Below are 20,434 nucleotides of genomic sequence, written 5' to 3' on the forward strand. Positions count from 1 at the left end.
GAGACAAAGAGTGGTTAAAAGATGAGCCGAGGTCAGAACCAGACAGGATGCACAGTACAAATCGAGAGAGACAGAGAATAGTCAAAGGATGAGCCAAGGTCAAAAACACAAGCAATCCATATCAACACAGAAGCAAGAACCAGGAACATAGCTATTGAGCCCAAACAAGACTATCACTGGCACTGTTGTATGGCCAGGAAGGGGTTTAAAGAGAGCGCAGAGTCTCTGTATCAGCACCTGATAGGCGCTCCATTAGTCAGAACACTAGCACACAATAATAGAGCAGCTGAGCAATCGACCCACTGCTAGTCTCCTGGAGCACACACCCACTGTAGGGAGAAACAGAGCATTGCATCCTGCTGCAAAGGATGCAGTCGCGTCACCAGGGGGCTTGGCTCAGCAGTGCATCTCTCCCGACGCGGCCGTGCCGAGGCTGAGAATTGCGTCGCTGGAGCTTGGACAGGTAAGTTTAGTCAGAAAAGCTGCTCTAACAATTTATTGATATGAAGATCACCGTGTCAAGACATTTTAGGCAAGATTATCCATACATAGGTAAATGAGGAGGCAGAAAAAGAGGCACGTTCACCCTCCTGTGTTGCCCATTACTAACCACATTAGACTTAAAATGTGGAACATTTTTATCATTGGTGGTATCAACATCAGAAAAACTAGCAGCCTAAACTGTTAAAAGGAAGGTGGTACAAAAGGTCATAACATATGGAAGAAACCGTTTGCTTTGAGGCAAAATCCATACCATTTAGTTCGTATAGTAACATAAAGGGATTCTGTCATCAGAATTTAGGCCTATAAGCTAAACATATGGCGAGGTCTCTACTAATACACAGAATCCTAAAGTGACCTTATCAAATGCGCCTGTCACTCACGTCACAAATGTGTCCAAGGTGACGTATCATGATGCAGGGTGCCCAGCTGCAGCCATCTCCTTTCGGTGCCCAGCGCCGCCCTCTGAATTGAAATCGCCGCCCTCCCTTTCATTAGAGCCGCCTCCTCAGCCAGATCGCACGGGCGCATCAGGTTATACCTAGTGCGCACACGCGGGGACTCCTGGCAGCGGCCTCGTTATGCGGAGTCCCCGCGCGTGCGCACTAGGTATAACCTGATGCGATCTGGCTGAGGAGGCGGTTCTAATGAAAGGGAGGGCGGCGAAATGAAGGACTCTGGCTTTTTATGTGAAACCACCCTTAAGCCTCATTGTTTCACGGACGTGTACTGTACGTGTTCTCCACAGACAGCACACGTCCCCATTGATTTTAATGTGTGCATTCAGACATCTGCGTTTTAGCACGGATCCATGCTCTATTTTGTCCGTGTTCACGGAGCCACGACGTCTATTATAGTCTATGGGTCAGTGAAAACCGGATCATTAGGAAGAGATGCTTTGAAAATTATTTTTCAGCTGTTTAGTGTCAGTGAAACACGGATGCAACGCGGACAGCAAAAAACTGACACATGGACCCAACACGGATCCTTTACGGACATCTTCACGGATGCATCACTGACCACCTGCTCACGGATTTGAACACGGACGTGTGAATGAGGCTTTAGGGGCCATTTCAACAGAGTTTTGACAGATTTCATGCCAAAAACAGCCGGGTGATCACACAGAAACCACTTCCCATTGTGTTCAATGGAAGGTCACACTGCAGTTCACGCTGCTGAAGTTTATTGCTGCGACATTGTCATTTTTTAGCATGTTCCGGCCATGAACTGTGGCCTCCCATTGAAATCAATAGGAGGCAGTTTACAGGTGACCACCCGTCGGTTTTTGATGCAAAGTCAGCTGTCAAAAACAGTGTGTAAACTGTGAATGACCGTCTTTAAGACACTAATGGGCTCAAATGTCTTTGCTGTGTCCTTCTTTCCCCAGCAGTCACATTGTAAATATTATAGGAAGAAACATTAGCAAATGACTTGTGAATCCACAGGGGAAGGAGTACAGAGACGGTGCACTTATCATCAAGAAAGTCTTTTCAATAAACGTAATGACATGAAGCATTGTCCGCTCCGGTACATGCTGTGCTTTTAGTGAATGTCTGTGGCATTTACACAGTGAATAAAGATGAGAGCCATACACAGTCAGGAGAATACCGTTATAAGTCAACATACTGCAGGTAATCCAATATACCCCAACTAGTCAGCCAGCATCATGAGTCACACACAACTTAAAAAGAGTTAGGCCCCTTGCAGACGAGCGTCAGTGGATTAGGTCCGGATGCGTTCAGTGAAAAATGTGCGATTTCGCAAGCAAGTTCAATCAGTTTTGTTTGCGATTACGTTCATTTGTTCAGTTTTTATCACACGGGTGCAATGCGCATTTTTCACGCTCGTGCTAAAAAACGGAAGGTTTACAAACAACCTCTTTCAGCAACCATCCATGAAAAATGCATCGCATCCGCACTTGCTTGCGGATACGATGCGATTTTCAAGCAGCCCCATTCACTTCAATGGGCCAGCGCTGCGTGAAAAACGCTAAATATAGAACATGCTGCAATTTTCACGCAACGCACAAGTGATGCGTGAAAACCAACGCTCATGTACACAGACCAATTGAAATGAATGGGTCCGGATTCACTGCGGGCGCAATGCATTTGCATCACGATTGCACCCGCACGGAATACTCGCTCGTGTGAATGAGGTCGCAGGACAGACATTGAAATGAATGAGCCCACATCCAAACCACAAAAATTACAGATTGGGTGCGGACCGAAACTAAGGCCGTGGGGCCTTAGGCCTCCTGCACACAGCCATTCTGCAACATGCGGATCTGCAAAACACAGATCCTGGTCGAGTGCATGACCGAAACTAAGGCCGTGTGCATAAGCCCTTAGGCCTCATGCACAAGCCCGTTGCCTGGCCATGGCCGTGTGCACCCCGCATACAGCGGGTCCGCAATACACGGGCACTGGCCGTGTGTACCCCGCATCACGGTTGTGGACCCATTTACTTGAATGGGTCTGCAATCCGCGAGATTCGGTCCGGTGCGGAATGGAAGCACGGATCGGAAACCCATGGAAGCACTACGTTGTGCCCCTACTACAGCCTGATATTCAATAGTATAAGACAGTTCAGTACTGTGATTTATTTTTTAGTGTATACCAATAAATATCAATATTTTATTGGTTCTATTCAGGATGAACATATTCCTATATGATGCAGCTTCAGACTTCTGCTTGTGATAGGTTCTTCCCAAGCAGGAAGCAGGGGTGAGCAGTGAGGAAGCTGCGTTTCATAGAAATACACCGAAGACTCTGCATACAGCAGACAATTTCTGTGAATCAGGGCAGTTTTATAACTTTGCAGCTAATCACTGTAAACTATACTAACCTACTATATCTCTGCTATCCAAGTCCTTTCCCCGACATGTGACGTACTCTTTAGTCACATGTTGGGTCTCATAGATGGCGCCATAGCAACTGGGTGCTTGCTATTTCACTCAGCAGACACCCGGGTTTAATGTCAATGACCCGCAGCAATGCAGATTGCAGACATTTAACCCCTCAGATGCTGTGGTTAAATGTGACCACGGCATCTGGGAGTGCAAAAACCCAGTAGTGCGCACTTCTGTACCAGCTCCCCCCGGCGAGGATCGGGGGGAGCCGAATGGTGTTTACGGCAGACTCTGTAATCCTGAATGATATGATCTAAAGATTGCTTATTCAAGTTCCTTATGGATAAGTGTAAATAATTTTTTTTAAAGTTTAAAAAAATATTTAAAAAATATAACAATTCAAATCACCCCCCTTTCCCCAAAATAAAAATAGATAAAGAAAAAAAGAAATATCATAGGCATCGCAGTGTGCGATAACGCCCGTACTATTAAGATATCAAAATATTACTCCCATACGGCAAACAGCGAAACAGAAAAATAAGTCAAAATGGCCAATTAAACTTTTTTGGTCACTTCACCTAACACAAAAAATTTTAAGAAAAAGTGATGAAAAAGTCATACACACCCCATCATGGTATCAATATATAGTGCAGATCAAATGAAAATGAGCCCTCACACAGCTCTGTACACATAACTACAAAAAAGTTATGAGTCAAAATATGGCGATTTTTTTTTGGGGGGGGGTATTAAAACGCAATAAAAACCACACAAATGTGTTATCATCGTAATCGTACTGATCGAGAGAATCACCAAGTCAGTTTTACTGCATAGTGAACAGCGTAAAAACAAAACCCATAAAACTGTGTCAACATTGCATTTTCTTCCAATTCCACCACATTTGGCTTTTCCCACTGCATCCTATGCAATATTCAATGGTGCCAATAGAAAGTACAACTTGTCCCACAAAAAACAAGTCCTCATATGGCTATGTGAATACAAAAATAAAAAAGCTATGGCTCCAAGAAGGCAGTAAGTAAAAAATGAAAACGCAAAAACAGAAAATCGCTTACGGGCCATTGCTGCACGAGTAAACCCCCTGCAAGCTCATTCATGCAGATAGCTCCTTTTTGACTGAATATATCCATTGCATATTGTGGATGTATCCCAACTGTACACCATCCTATATAGGCAATGCACAAAAGCACATGCAAATAAAAAAGGGGACTATGTTTTTTTATCATATCTGTTTTCCTGACTGATATTCTAAGAAGGAGAATAAGGGTCCTGTGACAAACTCCCCTCTTTTGAGGTTGCCACGAGTACTTGGAGAGGACTACGTGCCAGCCTCTTACCATGTGATTATGGTCCCATGTTGTATGCACCGGTTTTATGCAATAGCGGCATAGTTATATAAGTTAATGTATTTTTCTGTCTTTGGCATTTTATTGTATGTTATGTGAGGGTACCCAGATAGCTAATTTTAGTGTATTCGTGTAGCCTGAGTGCCATTCACCTAATAATATGCACTCAGACTTGAGCTATCTGGGGATATGTTAAATGTCTGTGTTTACTGTAAGGGTTGTGACATTGTATGTTTAAATGGTGATTTCTGTCCTGTTGTCTCCACATGTGTATTGGCGATTTCCCTTTGTCCTGAGAGATAATTGAATTGCTCCTCGGGTGTCTCCAGGGCAGAGAGGAGGAAACCATGATGCACTGTGGGGATGTATTGTGTCTGTGTATCCTGAATTGCTGCATTTCTGTCCTGTGTCACAGTCTTCCTTCTGGTCCCAGAGGGGTGTGTCCACCAGATGATAAGATAAGATGCCTTTATTGTCACTGTACAATACAATGTAATCCAATGTACAATACAATGAAATGTTGCATTGTAAGATGTAAGATGGGGACCTGCATAAATACGGGCGGGTAGCCCTCAATAAAGAGTTCCTGTTTTACCCTTTACCATGTTGAGGCTGGTGTTTGGGTAACTGATCGACACTGGGGGATTGCTATACACTGAAGATTTGCTATACTCCCCTGGCATAACTACTAGCTCTTGTAAGAGCTGTTCCTGCTCTCTGGTTTTAGGAGAGATTCACCCACTGGAGCCTGGAGCCTTGTCCTAGGTCCAGGGTGGGTAGGAGACGGTGAGACCTCAACTAAGCTTCGGCGGTTCGTGAGGTCTGCAGTGCGTACGGTGTCAAGTGAAGTGCTTGAAGTCCTCGGAAAGCACTAGGAGCATCATTCGACGGAGGTACCCAGTCGGGGTGCCAGGAGTTCCGTTACAGGTCCATTCACACGTCCGCAAAATGAGTCCGCAAAATTCAATGGGGTCGGAATGTGCTGTCCGCATTTGCGGATCCGCACTTCCGCCTCCTTGCTTCAGTTTCCGCAAAAAAAAAGAACATGTCCTATTCTTGTCCACAATTGCAGACAAGATTAGGCATTTTCTATTATAGTGCCAGCGATGTGCGGTCCACAAATTGCAGAATGCAATTGTCCGTGTTTTGCGGATCGGCAATTTACGGAATCCGCAAAACACTTACGGACGTGTGAATGGACACTTATACTGACTAAAGCCACTACACCAAGGATGAGCAACCTCTGGCATCTCAGCTGTTCTGAAACTACAACTCCCAGCATGCTCCATTCATTTCAGTGGAAGTTCCAAGAAGAGCTGAGCAAGTGTACATGCTGGGAGTTACGCTGGGTTCAGACCTGAGCGTACTGAACGTACGCTCTGTATGCGCGATTGTACGGGCGTTTACAATCGCGCATACAGAGACAAGCGAACGCCCATTGTCGCGCGTTCCCGCTGAAGTCTATGTACGGGAACGCGCGACAAGACGCCCCAAAGAAGCTCCTGTACTTCTTGGGGCGTCGGGCGTTTTACAGCGCGATCGTACGCGCTGTAAAATGCTCAGGTGAGAACCATTCCCATAGGGCAGTGATGGCGAACCTATGGCACAGGTGCCAGAGGCGGCACTCAGAGCCCTCTCTGTGGACACCTGCACTCTGGAAAAAGTCTATGGTGTACAATATGCCTTAGACTTTTCCTGCCATTCATCAGCGCAGGCGCACTATGAACAGCACAGGCAGCGCACTGAATGTAGGCAGGCTATTATAGCTAAATAATAAAGTACATAGAGGATATACTATATTGGACTATAGTATTCAGGTTAAATTGCTTTGTTGGCACTTTGCAATAAATAAGTGGGTTTTAGGTTGCAGTTTGGGCACTCGGCCTTTAAAAGGTTCACCATCACTGCCATAGGGAATCATTGGTTCTTGCCTGTTGAGCGTTTTACAGCGCAAGGAACGCGCTGTAAAACGCTCAGGTCTGAACCCAGCCTTATAGTTTCACCTGAAGCGCCGGAGGTGCCAACCCCGCCCTACACCAACATTAGACTTGAATCATTATAGGCTCCTTTACTGACTTTGTAAGCCATTTGTTTTGCCATTTTTAAGTATGTATTATGCCATAGTGAACATGCTGCTCTGTGTAATGTACAGGGTATCACTGTATGCAGATAATGCTGATATACCGTATATGTTCTTGTCACCTTTTGGGTATACAAAGCCAAATCACTAGACATTGCTCAGTTATTTCAGTCAGAGCACAAGTCTCCAGACAATAGAATCCCTTTAATATGCTGCATGGGACTCCAAAAATAAGTTTTCCGTCAATGTGCCTTCTTGTTATATTCAGTAAACGCAGAGGGATTCCTAAGAAGCTTAAATCTGAAATCCTAGCAAATCGTGAGAGAGTAGGATTAGCTATAAACATGGAAAACATAGTCACATGATGAGAGGGCACTCGTCTGAAAATCTGAAGAAAAGTAATACTGCCACACACTGCAGCCTGGCTTATTTTAAAGTGAACTATGTAACCACACACACAGCAATCCACCAATTTGTGGACCAAACCAGCATTCCCAAGGGTACCTCAACTCATAAGGAGTTAACAGGTTCTGCACAGGAATACCAGGCTCTATCTATGAACTGGTGTGGTTACTGATAGAACAATATTACTGAGGTTTTAGTTTATACTAAAGTCATAAATCGCAATGTTTTCGCAGCTCAAAGAAAAGGATTACTCCACTGAGCGTAGGTCAGGTCTGTGCACACTTCTCCTAACTTGAGATTTTCAGAAATGGCCAGCTCTAGGTGTATGTGAGCTTTTGGCCACAGTGCGCCACCTTTGACTTCACAAGTCTACCTATTGTTTACTTAGATTGCTATGGGCTCCCCAATCCCAGCTGGCCTTACCATCTTATAAAGCTTGCCGGTGCTGATGTTGACCCTGTGCTTGGCCCTTATGATAACATCATAGGGTGCTGCATTGTAGGAGCACAATATTTGTCACCTTAAAGTCATTTACAGCATGAGATTACTGTCATGTTTTTCCCCTAAGCAGATTGCCAATCCATATCGCAGCAAGCAAAAAAAGGCACTTCTTTGTAGGTTGTGGTGACTATACACCCAGGGGAGTAGCTAAAGGCCTCTTGCACATGAACGATTTTAATGCATTCCGTATACGGAACCATTCATTTTAATGGATCCGCAAAAAAACTGAAGGTACTCCATATGCCTTCCGTTTCCGTATTTCCGTTTTTCTGTTCCGTTCAAAGCTAGAACATGTCCTATTAACGGACAAGGATAGTACTGTTCTATCAGGGGCCAGCTCTTCCGTTCTGCAAAAAACGAAATGCACATGGACGTTATCCGTGTTTTTTGAGGATCCGTTATTCACGGACCGCAAAATACTGAAAAAGCCATACGGTCGTGTGCAAGAGGCCAAAGGCTCATGGGCCCTAGTGCAGGAGTTCAGCTTGGGCACCCCTTCCCTCAGTGCTTTGTGTCCAGTGGCAGGGAAATACATAGCCTTCCTACTACCTAAGGCAAAAATGTAACCCCCACATGCCAAATTCTTGACCTAACGTTTTCCCTAAAGCCAGAGGTGTAACTTGACCTGCATGCACTTTCTATAATAATGGTATCTTCTTATGTGGCAAAAGGGTTTTTGGGCCCCCTCAGGCTCCTGGGCCCGGTAGCGACTGCAACCTCTGTATCCCCTATAGCTACAGCATTCACACCTATTCACCGTGGGGACTATTTCATAGAAACTTAATTAAATGAATTATATATTTTTGAGGTACAGAAATGGAAACTCACATAAGCACATACAGAACATACAGAACCCTAGTTGGGTGGTGTTCACAGATAACATCTTGTTTGGGTGCTAAATTGGAAACTGCAGCCTGGCATATATGTGTTACGCTCGTGTGTGGGAGGAAAACACCACACCAAGCATAGGAGGGAAAGGGGATACCGGAATAAGGCCTGGAAACTAGGGAAGGAAGATGGACACCTCCTAGAGAAAACCCTAACTCTAGTCCTGACATACTACCAGTATGAACAGGCCCCAAAGGTGGGCAAGTTCATACACAGGATACCTAGAATCCTATCTCACCCTAGAGAACCCAGGACTGAGTCTACCTGTTCCTCCAAAGGAATGGACGAACAGGAGTCTCCCTCAGGCTTAATGACAAACAACAGGGAAAGGCAACACACACATATATAAACAAAATACAAAAAGGTAAAGGAAACACTTATCTTCAATGAAGCTTTGGTAGCACCAGGAACTCAGCCAAGAACCAAACACAAGCTAACCACAAGTCCAACAGAAGCTATAAACCGCAAAGCATAGTGGGAGAAACAACAATAAATAGAGAAGGTAAAATGACCACAATAGCCACATCTGGGGAAAGAAGCTGTGGCATGAACCAGAAACAACACGTGTTGCCAGTCTCACAGATCTCCTGCCACCTGTGGCGGGAACATCTGTATGTCTCAGTACATCCGTGACAATATGGCACACGGGTCTTCTGAGCTTTTTTAGCTAGCCGTCTTAGGGTACATATGCACAAGAGTGCAGGTTTCAAAACCTTGTAGTTTTTTGTGCAGAGTTGATGCAGATTTTGCCCCAGTTCTCATTCACTTTGCTGGTACTGTAATATGCAGAAAAAGCACGAGTAATCCACAATTTGCCCTTATTTATTCAAGAGGGCATTCCAATTACAGTCAGTTTGTGACAGAGGTGCAGCAGGGATATAATATCTGTGCAGTGTATGGGTGTTCCGTATTTTGCACAAAGAGTCAGAGGGATTGGATCGTGTATTGACCTGAGCGCTACCACAAAGTTTAAATGAAGGAGCACGGAGATCGGTGAGTGCCATAGGGAGGGAAGTCATATTTTTTTAAAATATGCATTAGGAAGTCACTCTTGGAGTATGTGTTTACATGTAGGTGATATGTGTTCACACGTAGTGGATACGCTGCAGATTTGCTATTGCAGTTTTTCGAGCAGCAAATCTGCAGCATTGTATAGTACCAGCAAGGTGAATGAGATTAACAAATTTGATTTGCTGCATTTTTGTAAAGCTAGCATTTTCTACACTTCTGTTTTTTTTTTGTTTGTTTGCGTACTGTAAGAAAAAAATGCTAGATTTGTCTTTTTCCCCATTTCCCACCCAACAAAAATTATATAAAAGTATATGTACCATGGAACAATATCAATAAAAACTACAGGGGTCATTTATTAAGTCCAACATTTTTTACGCCGGTCTTTATATCCCCCATAGCTTGCGGTAGATCCACCCGAGTTATGTAGAGGTGCTGGCCTCTATATAACTTCTGCAGATCCACTGCTGCTTCTAAATGTAAGACATGTTCCTTACTGTTTTACATTTAGTCCGTTTTCTTCACCTAAACCAGGCGGAGAAAATGGTAAATGAGATGGGCCTGCCGGCTAGTCCCCTTCCCCACCATGCCCACTTTTTTAGACCTGGCGTGAGTGGGGAAAAGTTGCAGATTGCGGACCTTTGCGCTGCAATCTGCGCCAGAAATACTCCTAATATAGGTGTGTTTCTGGTTAGTAAATGACCCCCTACAACTCTTCCTACAAAAAAAAAGCCCTCCTATCACTACACTGGTGGAAAATTGAAAAAGTTGTAACTCTAGGATTATGGCAGTGAATGACTTAGAACAGAAGAGCTCTACTTGAACAGTTGTCCTGAAGGAGATGCAAGTAGAATACAGGCTTCTGCATCATCACCCCTTCATTCTAGTGCAGGGGTGGGGAACCTCTGGCTCGCGGGCCATGTGGCCAGCAGGATCATCTCATGTGGCTCCCAACCCCCTGACAGAACACATAATGAAAATGCTAATGACCACTTTGATTATGGAAGTGGTCATTAGCATGCGGGAGGCACAAGAAGATGAGAACAGCATTACACTGGCTGTCATCACCTTACCTGGTCTTCTTCCGGCCCCACTCGGTACGTGTCAAGACGTAGTGCATATAGACGCAAACTATAACCTGACGCTGTGCACTGTCAGGTCACAGTACAGCGTGGCGGAAAGAAGACCATCCAGAGCTGGAGAGATAATTTTATTTTTATTTTTAAATGTCTGATCTGAGGTCTGATTGGATGCTGGGAGGTCTGATAGGGGCTGATGTGAGGCTAATGTAGGCTGGGGAGGGTCTGATCTGAGGTTGGGGAGGGTCTGATGGGGGTCTGATCTAAGGTTGGGATGGGTCTGATCTGAGGCTGGGGGTCTGATGTGGGTCTGATCTGAGGCTGGGGGGTCTGCGGGGCACTTTTAGTATTTTTTCCAGGGCCACTTTAAGTTCCCAATCCGCCCCTAGTTGTGAAGGAAGAGGCATGTACAGTGGCAGGGAGAGTAAAAGCTGGGTAAACCCCTCTCTGGACTCCCCTTGGGTTTAGCTTGGCTGCCTGTAATGCCAAATAAAGAACTAAATACATAACATTCTGAACTTAAAAATGTGACTATGTGTGGTCAAAATGGCGCCTGTACTATTTGTAATATATAGTGCAGGCGCCATTTTGTCCTACAAAAATACTAATTGAACTGCAATTTATGTAACTTACTAAGTCAATTATATGTTAGTCCAAATACAGCAGTCACATTTTTAAGTTGAGAATTTTGTATGGCCCGCAAACGATGCTACAAATATCCATATGGCCCTTGGCAGCAAAAATGTTCCCCCATCCATTTTCTAGTAGATTTCTTTTTTTTATATCAGTATAATAGGTTACTCGTGTTTTCTGTACAATGTGCATTAATGTACATTATGGAAGACCTTTCCTGAGGTTTTTCAGCATTCTCCTTTTTATTGGACTTACCAGATACATGAAGTACAGCTGGTGACACTTCCGCAACATTGTTGATCCGTGTGCTGTTTTGATACCAGTAAATCCCCACAGGTTCAGGGGGACCAACAGCCTCACATGTGAGATTAAATGGAGTGTTCCTAGTGACATTTAAGGTTTCTGGCTGTTGAATAAAGTATGGAAGACCTAAAGGAAAAGCAAATAACTTGAGTACAACTCTACCCTCTCTATTACTTGAGTACAACTCTACCCTCTCTATTACTTGAGTACAACTCTACCCTCTCTATTACTTGAGTACAACTCTACCCTCTCTATTACTTGAGTACAACTCTACCCTCTAGATTACTTGAGTACAACTCTACCCTCTAGATTACTTGAGTACAACTCTACCCTCTAGATTACTTGAGTACAACTCTACCCTCTAGATTACTTGAGTACAACTCTACCCTCTAGATTACTTGAGTACAACTCTACCCTCTAGATTACTTGAGTACAACTCTACCCTCTAGATTACTTGAGTACAACTCTACCCTCTAGATTACTTGAGTACAACTCTACCCTCTAGATTACTTGATTACAACTCTACCCTCTAGATTACTTGACTACAACTCTACCCTCTAGATTACTTGACTACAACTCTACCCTCTAGATTACTTGACTACAACTCTACCCTCTAGATTACTTGACTACAACTCTACCCTCTAGATTACTTGAATACAACTCTACCCTCTAGATTACTTGAGTACAACTCTATCCTCTAGATTACTTGAGTACAACTCTATCCTCTAGATTACTTGAGTACAACTCTATCCTCTAGATTACTTGAGTACAACTCTACCCTCTAGATTACTTGAGTACAACTCTATCCTCTAGATTACTTGAGTACAACTCTATCCTCTCTATTACTTCAGTACAACTCTATCCTCTCTATTACTTCAGTCTTGTCTTGATTTAGTGCTTATTGCTACTTTTATAGTATAGAACCTTGCTCTCATATGCCATTTAAAAAATGGGTGCAATGTCCAAAAGGGAAGGTTTGAGATATACATGTCAGTTTTTTGTCTATATGTACGTATACATACGTTTCTCTTCACTTGTTTGACTTCTGAGGTTGGTGGGTGATGTACCAGAACATACAGACAGTATGACACAATTGGCTATAGCTAAAGTGCTTAATCAAACACAAAAGTTGATAGCCAAACACTAGCTTTAATCTACTCCACCAGTGTTGGATGAACTGACCAGAATGTCTAACGCTATAATCTTGCTGGAGCAGGGATTGTATTTAAAGAGGAGGGTTTAGCTAAGTGTGGGAAACAGTGGGGCCACCATTAATAAACTGGGTTTGGCATTGCCTTCTTTAATAAGAACACAAATAAACTATGTGCAGTACCAGTCAAATTGTATACTTTGTGTTACTTTTTATTAAACATTTAGATTATGGAGAATTGCCTATTTATGGTGGACCATGGGGGAGATTTATCAAACTGGTTTAAAGTCTAACTGTCTTGGTTGCCAATAGCAACAAATGAAATTCCACCATTAATTTTTCACAGTTAATTCGGAAAATAAAAGGTGGAATCTGATTGGTTGCTATGGGCAACTAAGCCAGTTCTACTTTACAACAGTTTGATAAATCTTCCCATATATTTATTCATGCACATATGGAGCAGTTCTAAACTTGAGTGATATCACATCACAAAAGCCATTGAACGCCACTGAGAAAGTCAATTAAAGGGGTTTCTCCAGGTGTTTAATATCGACCTATCCTCAGGAGAGTTGCGGTCTATTCAATCAGTGGGAGTCGGACCCTGCTGATCTGATATTGATAACTTATCCCCAGAATAGGACATCAATATCAAAATCTCAGACAACCCCTTTAAATGTTTCTCGACTTAACTTGCCACATCGGTATATACTGGGTATAAGTTCTTACTTTGTAAAGATGTAGTTCTTCTTTGGCTTGTCATTACATATTAATATATGACTGCACAGAGAGGGAGGGGAGGAGGGGGATAGTTTAGGGTTGTATTTTCTGTGAATTGTTGTAATTTGAAAAAACCTTAATAAAAACTGTTTGATTTAAAAACAATAAGATTCTCACCTTCAACCTGGATGTAGATAGGATCTGAAATTATTTCTTCATTCTTGAATGTTAACTTGCAAGTATATGTACCACTATCAGACCTCTGTACACCTGTAATGCTTTATCCAAAAGAATAAAACAGCATTAACCCAAAAAGTACAATTTGTGATAAAAAAAACCTTTGTAATATATCTTATTACAAAAAAAGATGCCTCTTTCTTCACTTATCAATCTCCTCTTCCCTTTCTAGCCTCTTATTTGGATCACTCATTCTTAATTCATTTGTAAAATCCTATTCAAAGAGGCGGAGAGGAAGATGAATTATCAGCTCTCTAAGGTATCAGGTTATAGCTGCTTTCTATGGAAGTACATGGAGAAGGAGAGAAAGGAAGAGGAGGGACCACCTGCAGAGTGAAAGAGAAGCACAGAAACAGACACTGTTGTTGTTACTAGTAACTGTTTTACTACCCCACCCCACTGCTGGATCCACAGCAACACTGTCCAGGCTGCAGTATAAAGTCCATGCTGCTGCTTATGAGTGTATATGAGAGACGGGGAGTGGGATCTCTTTGTGTGCAGTGTATGGAAGACATTCCAGCAACTAGTCTATGGCTTTCTGGAGCCAAGTTATTTGAGACAGAGCATGTAGAGGAAATGCTGCTGAAAATGCTGGATACAAGTCATAAATTAGTCATATATAGGGTTATCAGTTATATACAGCAGGGGTGGACTCGCCAAATACCCCACAGGAATATTTATCAGTGGACAAATGCCCAGGGTGCCACCATGAGTCCTTCTAATGGCTGCTTACCAGGTACAAACCGATCTGATGCTTTCAGCATTAATTAATGCTAGGAGCATCAGATAGTTATGCCCCTGGCCAGCAGCAACAGGTGCTCTCCTGAATTCAACTGTATCATTGTCCTCAGTATTCCTCCGTAGGTGGGGGAACTTGTTCGTAAGGTTCACACACTGTTACAAATGGAAAACTTTGTGTACCATAAGATAAAAAACAGTAAAAAGTATGAGAAGATTTGGGGAAGGTGGAGGCAACACTACAATATTGTAGACTAGTGTCGCTTAAATAGATACTGGAATCCACATTGTCCCGGCTCCACTCATATTTTTAGAGGTCACACATAGGAGACAGGGGTGTCATGGATTACTGGGAGGAGGTACGGGAGGTGTGCTGCCAAAGGGTATAGTCTACTGGGGTGTGGAGTGGTATACACGTTCTGCTATGCTGCAATGTAATGTACTGATATATTTGTATTGATGACATGCAATATGTGCTTAAGGTGTATGTGCCAGATGTCCAGCTATAATGTATAACTGATACATTTCTGTATTGAACTCTTTCTGGAATAGACTTTTGGAGGGGCTCTACCTGGATCTAGGACGCTTGGGTATTGGGTGGGGGGAGGGGGACTGTTTTGTTTGTCTCATAAAATGCTTTGAAAATCTCAATAAAAATAATCTGATTTAAAAAAAAAATCATTGTCCTCAGTATGGTGATAGGGCATTATTTTATGCTGCACTGTGCTATTTGGTTCTCATGTGGCGGTATTTTGTGCTGCACTACAGTATTGCTGGCCTCACCTACTTCTGTTGTCCCTTCCTACTTATGGCTTGTTTTGGCCCTGCCTAGTTGTGTTGCCTGCCTTCTGTCAATTTGGACTTGCCTACAACTTGCGGCTACTTTTAGTTTTTTTTTTCCAGGGCCAGTTTAAGTTCCCAGTCCGTCCCAATGTACAGAAACACAACAGCTTATTCTAAAAGGTCACTTGAAAGAAAAGTCACATTTTAATAGAGCAGTATATTCAAATGATTCCTATATCTGAGCCTCACCTGCATAAAGACAGAATTGTAGTCATCACACCATCTGGGATTTCAAAAGACTGGACGGAGATGTGTTCAGAGTGGGAGATCAACTGTCCGTTCTTCGACCAAGTTATCTGTTCTCCATTATCCAGATGAGGAACTTCAATGGAACAATTGAACCTAACATCTTTGAGCTCAGACAGAACAATATTCTGCACTGTAGGGTTAAATTTGATCTGTTGGGAAGGCTGAGCTAATTCAGTGTTTGGAGTTGGACTTCCTCCCATGTCTGCTACTAAACTAAGGCTGTGTTTTTCATCTTCTGCCACTAAAGTAGGTGAATGCAGTCTCTCACTTTCTCCCAATATGTAGTTATCTATAGAAAAAAAATAATACATATATTCATAATTAGTAATGATCAATACTGGAATACTGGAGTTTGTATATCTAATTTGCATAAAAAGCAAACAACGTTTAGAATTTATCCTCAATCCACAAGATAGGGGATGATTCACTTATTGCTGGGGGGGTCCAACCTCTAAGTCCCTCACCAATCCCAAGAACAGAGGTACCATTCCCTCATCTCGATGAAGCAGCAGGTCCATTCATTCTTTATACGAATGCAAGAGATAGCTGAGTAAAGTGCTCAGCTATTTCCGGTGGTTCCATAGATAATCTCACCAGCACTCCTGTTTCCATAGCCGGGCTACCTTCTCCTCTGCTTTTGGTCCCCACTGAACTGGTAGTGTAACATGCCATCTATAAGCACTGCCAGCCAATCAATGGCCTCCGCAGTGACACGTGCAGGAACAGCACATCAACCGCTAAGGCCATTGATTTGCTGTCAGCGGTGATGTGGGTGTAGAGCACCACCCCAATTTGGGTCCAGTGGGGACTGAAAACAGAGTAGGGGCTTGTCACTGGAAATTGAGTGCTGGTGACAGGTGAGTTTTTTTACTCCATCACCCTGCCTGGTTTTAAAAAGGGTTTCCTGCTCTTGAAGATAGTGTAACACATTAACCCCTTAAGGACCCATGATGTAAATGTAAGTCATACTGATCGGGCTGGTGCATGAGCTGCGCCCGCCCAATCAGAGACAGGGGTCCGGCAGTCACTGACAGCCGGCCTCCTGCTGTATGCGCCAGCATCGGGGTACGTGCCAAAATGATTCCCCCACCCAAGACAATCGCCCAAAAAGTAAAAAAACTATGGCTCTCAGACTATGGAGACACTAAAACTTAATTTTTGTTTCAAAAATGATATTATTGTGTAAAACTTAAAAAAGTATACATATTAGGTATTGCCACGTCCGTAACATCCTGCTCTATAAAAATATTACATGACATGATCAGGTAAACACTGTAAAAAAAATCTAATAAAAAGTGTGTAAAAAAAAATTCAAAAATGCTTTATTATGTAAAACTGAGCATTTGGCATTGTCCGTAATAACCTGCTCTATAAAAATACCACATGATCTAACCTGTCAGATGAACATTGTAAATAACAAAAAATAAAAACGGTGCCGAAACAGCTATGTTTTGCTACCTTGCCACACAAAAAGTGTAATAAAGAGCAACCAAAAATCATATGTACCATAAAATAGTACCAACAAAACTTCCACCTTATCCCATAGTTTCCAAAATGGGGTGCATCAGGGGGTCTTCAAATGTGACATGGCAACTTAAAATTATCCCAGTGAAAACTGCCTTCCAAAAACCATATGGCGTTCCTTTCCTTCTGCGCCCTGCCATATGCCCGTACAGCCGTTTACGACCACATATGGTGTGTTTCTGTAAACTACAGAATCAGGGCAATAAATATTGAGTTTTGTTTAGCTATTAACCCTTGCTTTGTTACTGGAAAATATTGATTAAAATTGAAAATCTGCCAAAAAAGTGAAATTCTGAATTTCATTTTCCTTTAATTCTTGTGGAATACCTAAAGGGTAACAAAGTTGGTAAAATCAGTTTTGAATACCTTGAGGCGTGTAGTTTATAAAATAGGGGCCACTTATGGGTGGTTTCTTTTGTAAACCTCACAAAGTGACTTCAGACCTGAAAAAGTGGGTTTTGGAAATTTTCAGAACAATTCCAAGATTTGCTTCTAAACTTTTAAGCCTTCTAATGTCCCAAAAAAAGAAAATGTAATTTACAAAATGGTCCAAACATGAAGAAGACATATGCTAAATGTAAAGTAATAACTATTTTAGGAGGTATCACTATTTGTTTTAAAGGTAACCTATAACCAGGATTTTGTGTATAGAGCTGAGGACATGGGTTGCTAGATGGCCACTAGCACATCCGCAATCCCCAATCCCCATAGCTCTGTGTGCTTTTATTGTGTAAAAAAAACCGATTTTATACATATGCAAATTAACCTGAGATGAGTCCTGTCCCTGACTCATCTCACATACAGGACTCATCTCAGGTTAATTTGCATATGTATAAAATCTGGTTTTTTTACACAATAAAAGCACACAGACCTATGGGGACTGGATATTGCGGATGTGCTAGCGGCCATCTAGCAACCCATGTCCTCAGCTCTATACACAAAATCCCGGTGACAGGTTCCCTTTAAAAGCAAAGAAATTTAAATTTTTTCAAATTTTGGTAAATTCGTTTTTTTTAAATAAATAAAAATGAAATATTTTGACTCAAATTTACCACTGTGATGAAGTACAATATGTGACAAGAAAACAATCTCAGAATGGCTTGGATAAGTAAAAGCGTTTTAAAGTTATCACCACATAAAGTGACACATCTCAGATTAGCAAAAAATGGCCTGGTCCTTAAGGTGAAAAATGGCAGGATCCTTAAGGGGTTAAACACACAGTAAACATGTTTTCACATCAAAACAGCACATTTGTTTTTTTTTAAGTGATACATTTGAGATAATTACATGAAATTAAATGATTCAACTACAGTAAATACAGACTATTTTCTATAAGGGTATAAAAACTAATGTAATGTTTGTCCAGAGCACTGAGTAATAGTCATATGTAATAAAATACATGTCATGCAAACTGCAAGGGTAAAGGTACGAGCGCATGAAGCTTTAGCCGGATCATAGTTCACAATAAAAAGGAAAAATGCTGCACTTTACATTTTTTTTTAAAGCACAATACCTGTCCCATATCTTTCATTTTGTACTAGTAAGGCTGTATGGGCTTTCAATGTTTGAAAAACTTGATAAAGTAATCTCATTATATTGCATTAATATATTCTGCAGGTAAAATGACTAGTAATTAAAACAACTGACCAATAAGACAAAAGGAGAGGTGCTCCTGCCAAAATTTGCTCATATCACAAACATATGAAAAGTTGGCTAGGGCTGGCCATGCACATTAAATATAAATTGGCTAACAATTATACCTTCCAGCATACCCTTCCTCAGCCTGCGTGTGTTCTCCACAGGGAGAGGGGTATAAGCCACTGATAGACACCTCAGGTGGCAGCTCCCACAAGAACAAAGGTATCGGACATGTTAAAATCCAACTGCCCGATCCTTCTTCCCCCAAATATATGTGGTTTGGAAAGTGTTGGCAGGGTGGACTGGCCATAGACACTATGGGCTGTTTCACATAAGTGGATGCCGTGCGTGACATCCGCTGCGTCTATGACAGCCAAGACCCGATGCGGACAGCAGAAGCACGGAGCATTAACATGATTGATAATGCTCCGTGCCTCTCTATGATCTCTTTACTACGAAATCACAGTGAGATAAAGTTATCATTGTCGGGTATGCTGCACATGCTGTGGTCGTGCTCGGCCCTGGAAGGTTTTTGGCGCGCAGTGCTGCATCTCATTGACTCTCTGTATGAAGTTACGCTGGATGTGACGCCATTTGTCTGTGTATTGGGGTATGTGGAGGACTTGCCAATCACTGAGCCCAGGAAAATAGCAGTGGCCAGAATGTTGTATATGGCTCGTAAGCTGATTGCTCAACATTGGCTGGATGAGGGTAGTCCTAGTAAAACCGAATTTGTGGCTAAGATTAATTGGTTACTTAACTTGGAACGAGGGGTCTATAGAAAGAGGGGTGCCGTGGCCAAATTTGAAAAGCTCTGGACTCCTTGGATCGATGCCCCCGGGTTGGCGTCCAGGGAACTTCAGAGATACCGTCTGGGCTTAGTGTGAGGGCTTTATCGATCATTGTACGTATTTGGCTCGGTGATTGGCGATTTCTCACTGAAGACATGGTATGCTTTTGCGATATGTAATGTGGGGAGGGTATGGCCGATGACAGATGTATGGTCCAACTTCGATTATAAGATCATAAACTGTCTTTCAATATTTTGTGGGAATGTTGTAGGGATGGGGCTTGTGCCTGTGTACTTTGAATGCAATTGCACTGATGTAACCGGATGCTGCAGCTATGGAAGATGGAGGGCATCACACTGATGGTTTGTGGGGGGAGGGTATGTGGGGGTTGGGGCCTTACGTTTGTAATATTAAAAACTGCTAATAAAAAATTACTTAATTAAAAAAAAAGTTATCATTGTGATTTCGTAGTAAAGAGATCACAGAGAGGCACGGAGCATTATCAATCATGTTAATGCTCCGTGCTTCTGCTGTCCGCATCGGGTCTTGGCTGTCATTCACGCAGCGGATGTCACCCACGGCATCCGCTTGTGTGAAACAGCCCTATAGGGACATTACCCAGTGGGCAGATGCTCAGGGGGCCATCCAAGCCCTCCTCATGTCCACCAGTAAGGTACATAGCTATCTGTTGCTCTCAGCATTAAATAAAGCTAGGAGCATCTGGTACTTATGCACCTAGGTGGCAGAAGAAAGTGTCCTCCTGCATTCAACTGTATTTGGTTCTGCTGGGACAGTATTTCTGACACGCCTACTTATATTGGCCCTGCCTTGTGTCAATTTGGACCCACCAACAACATGGGGCCACTTCTAGGTTTTTCCAGGGCCACTTTAGGTTCCCAGTCCACCATTGGGTGTTGGGATACCCCCATACACATTGGTT

General features: G+C 42.7%; 1 protein-coding gene across 2 annotated transcripts in view; it reads right to left on the reverse strand.

Annotated features, from left to right (window-relative positions):
- Positions 1–20,434, reverse strand: part of MERTK (MER proto-oncogene, tyrosine kinase) — a 110,239-nt gene that overhangs the window by 79,192 nt on the left and 10,613 nt on the right. For both annotated transcript variants that reach the window (XM_044290337.1, XM_044290335.1), the window contains exons 2-4: positions 15,482–15,830; positions 13,652–13,752; positions 11,560–11,733 (exon numbers count right to left, since the gene is read on the reverse strand). In XM_044290337.1, the coding sequence (XP_044146272.1) occupies positions 11,560–11,733; positions 13,652–13,752; positions 15,482–15,830 (624 nt within the window). The remainder of the gene's footprint in view (positions 1–11,559; positions 11,734–13,651; positions 13,753–15,481; positions 15,831–20,434) is intronic.

This window comes from Bufo gargarizans, chromosome 4 (assembly GCF_014858855.1).
Source record: "Bufo gargarizans isolate SCDJY-AF-19 chromosome 4, ASM1485885v1, whole genome shotgun sequence".
Lineage (NCBI taxonomy): Eukaryota > Metazoa > Chordata > Amphibia > Anura > Bufonidae > Bufo > Bufo gargarizans.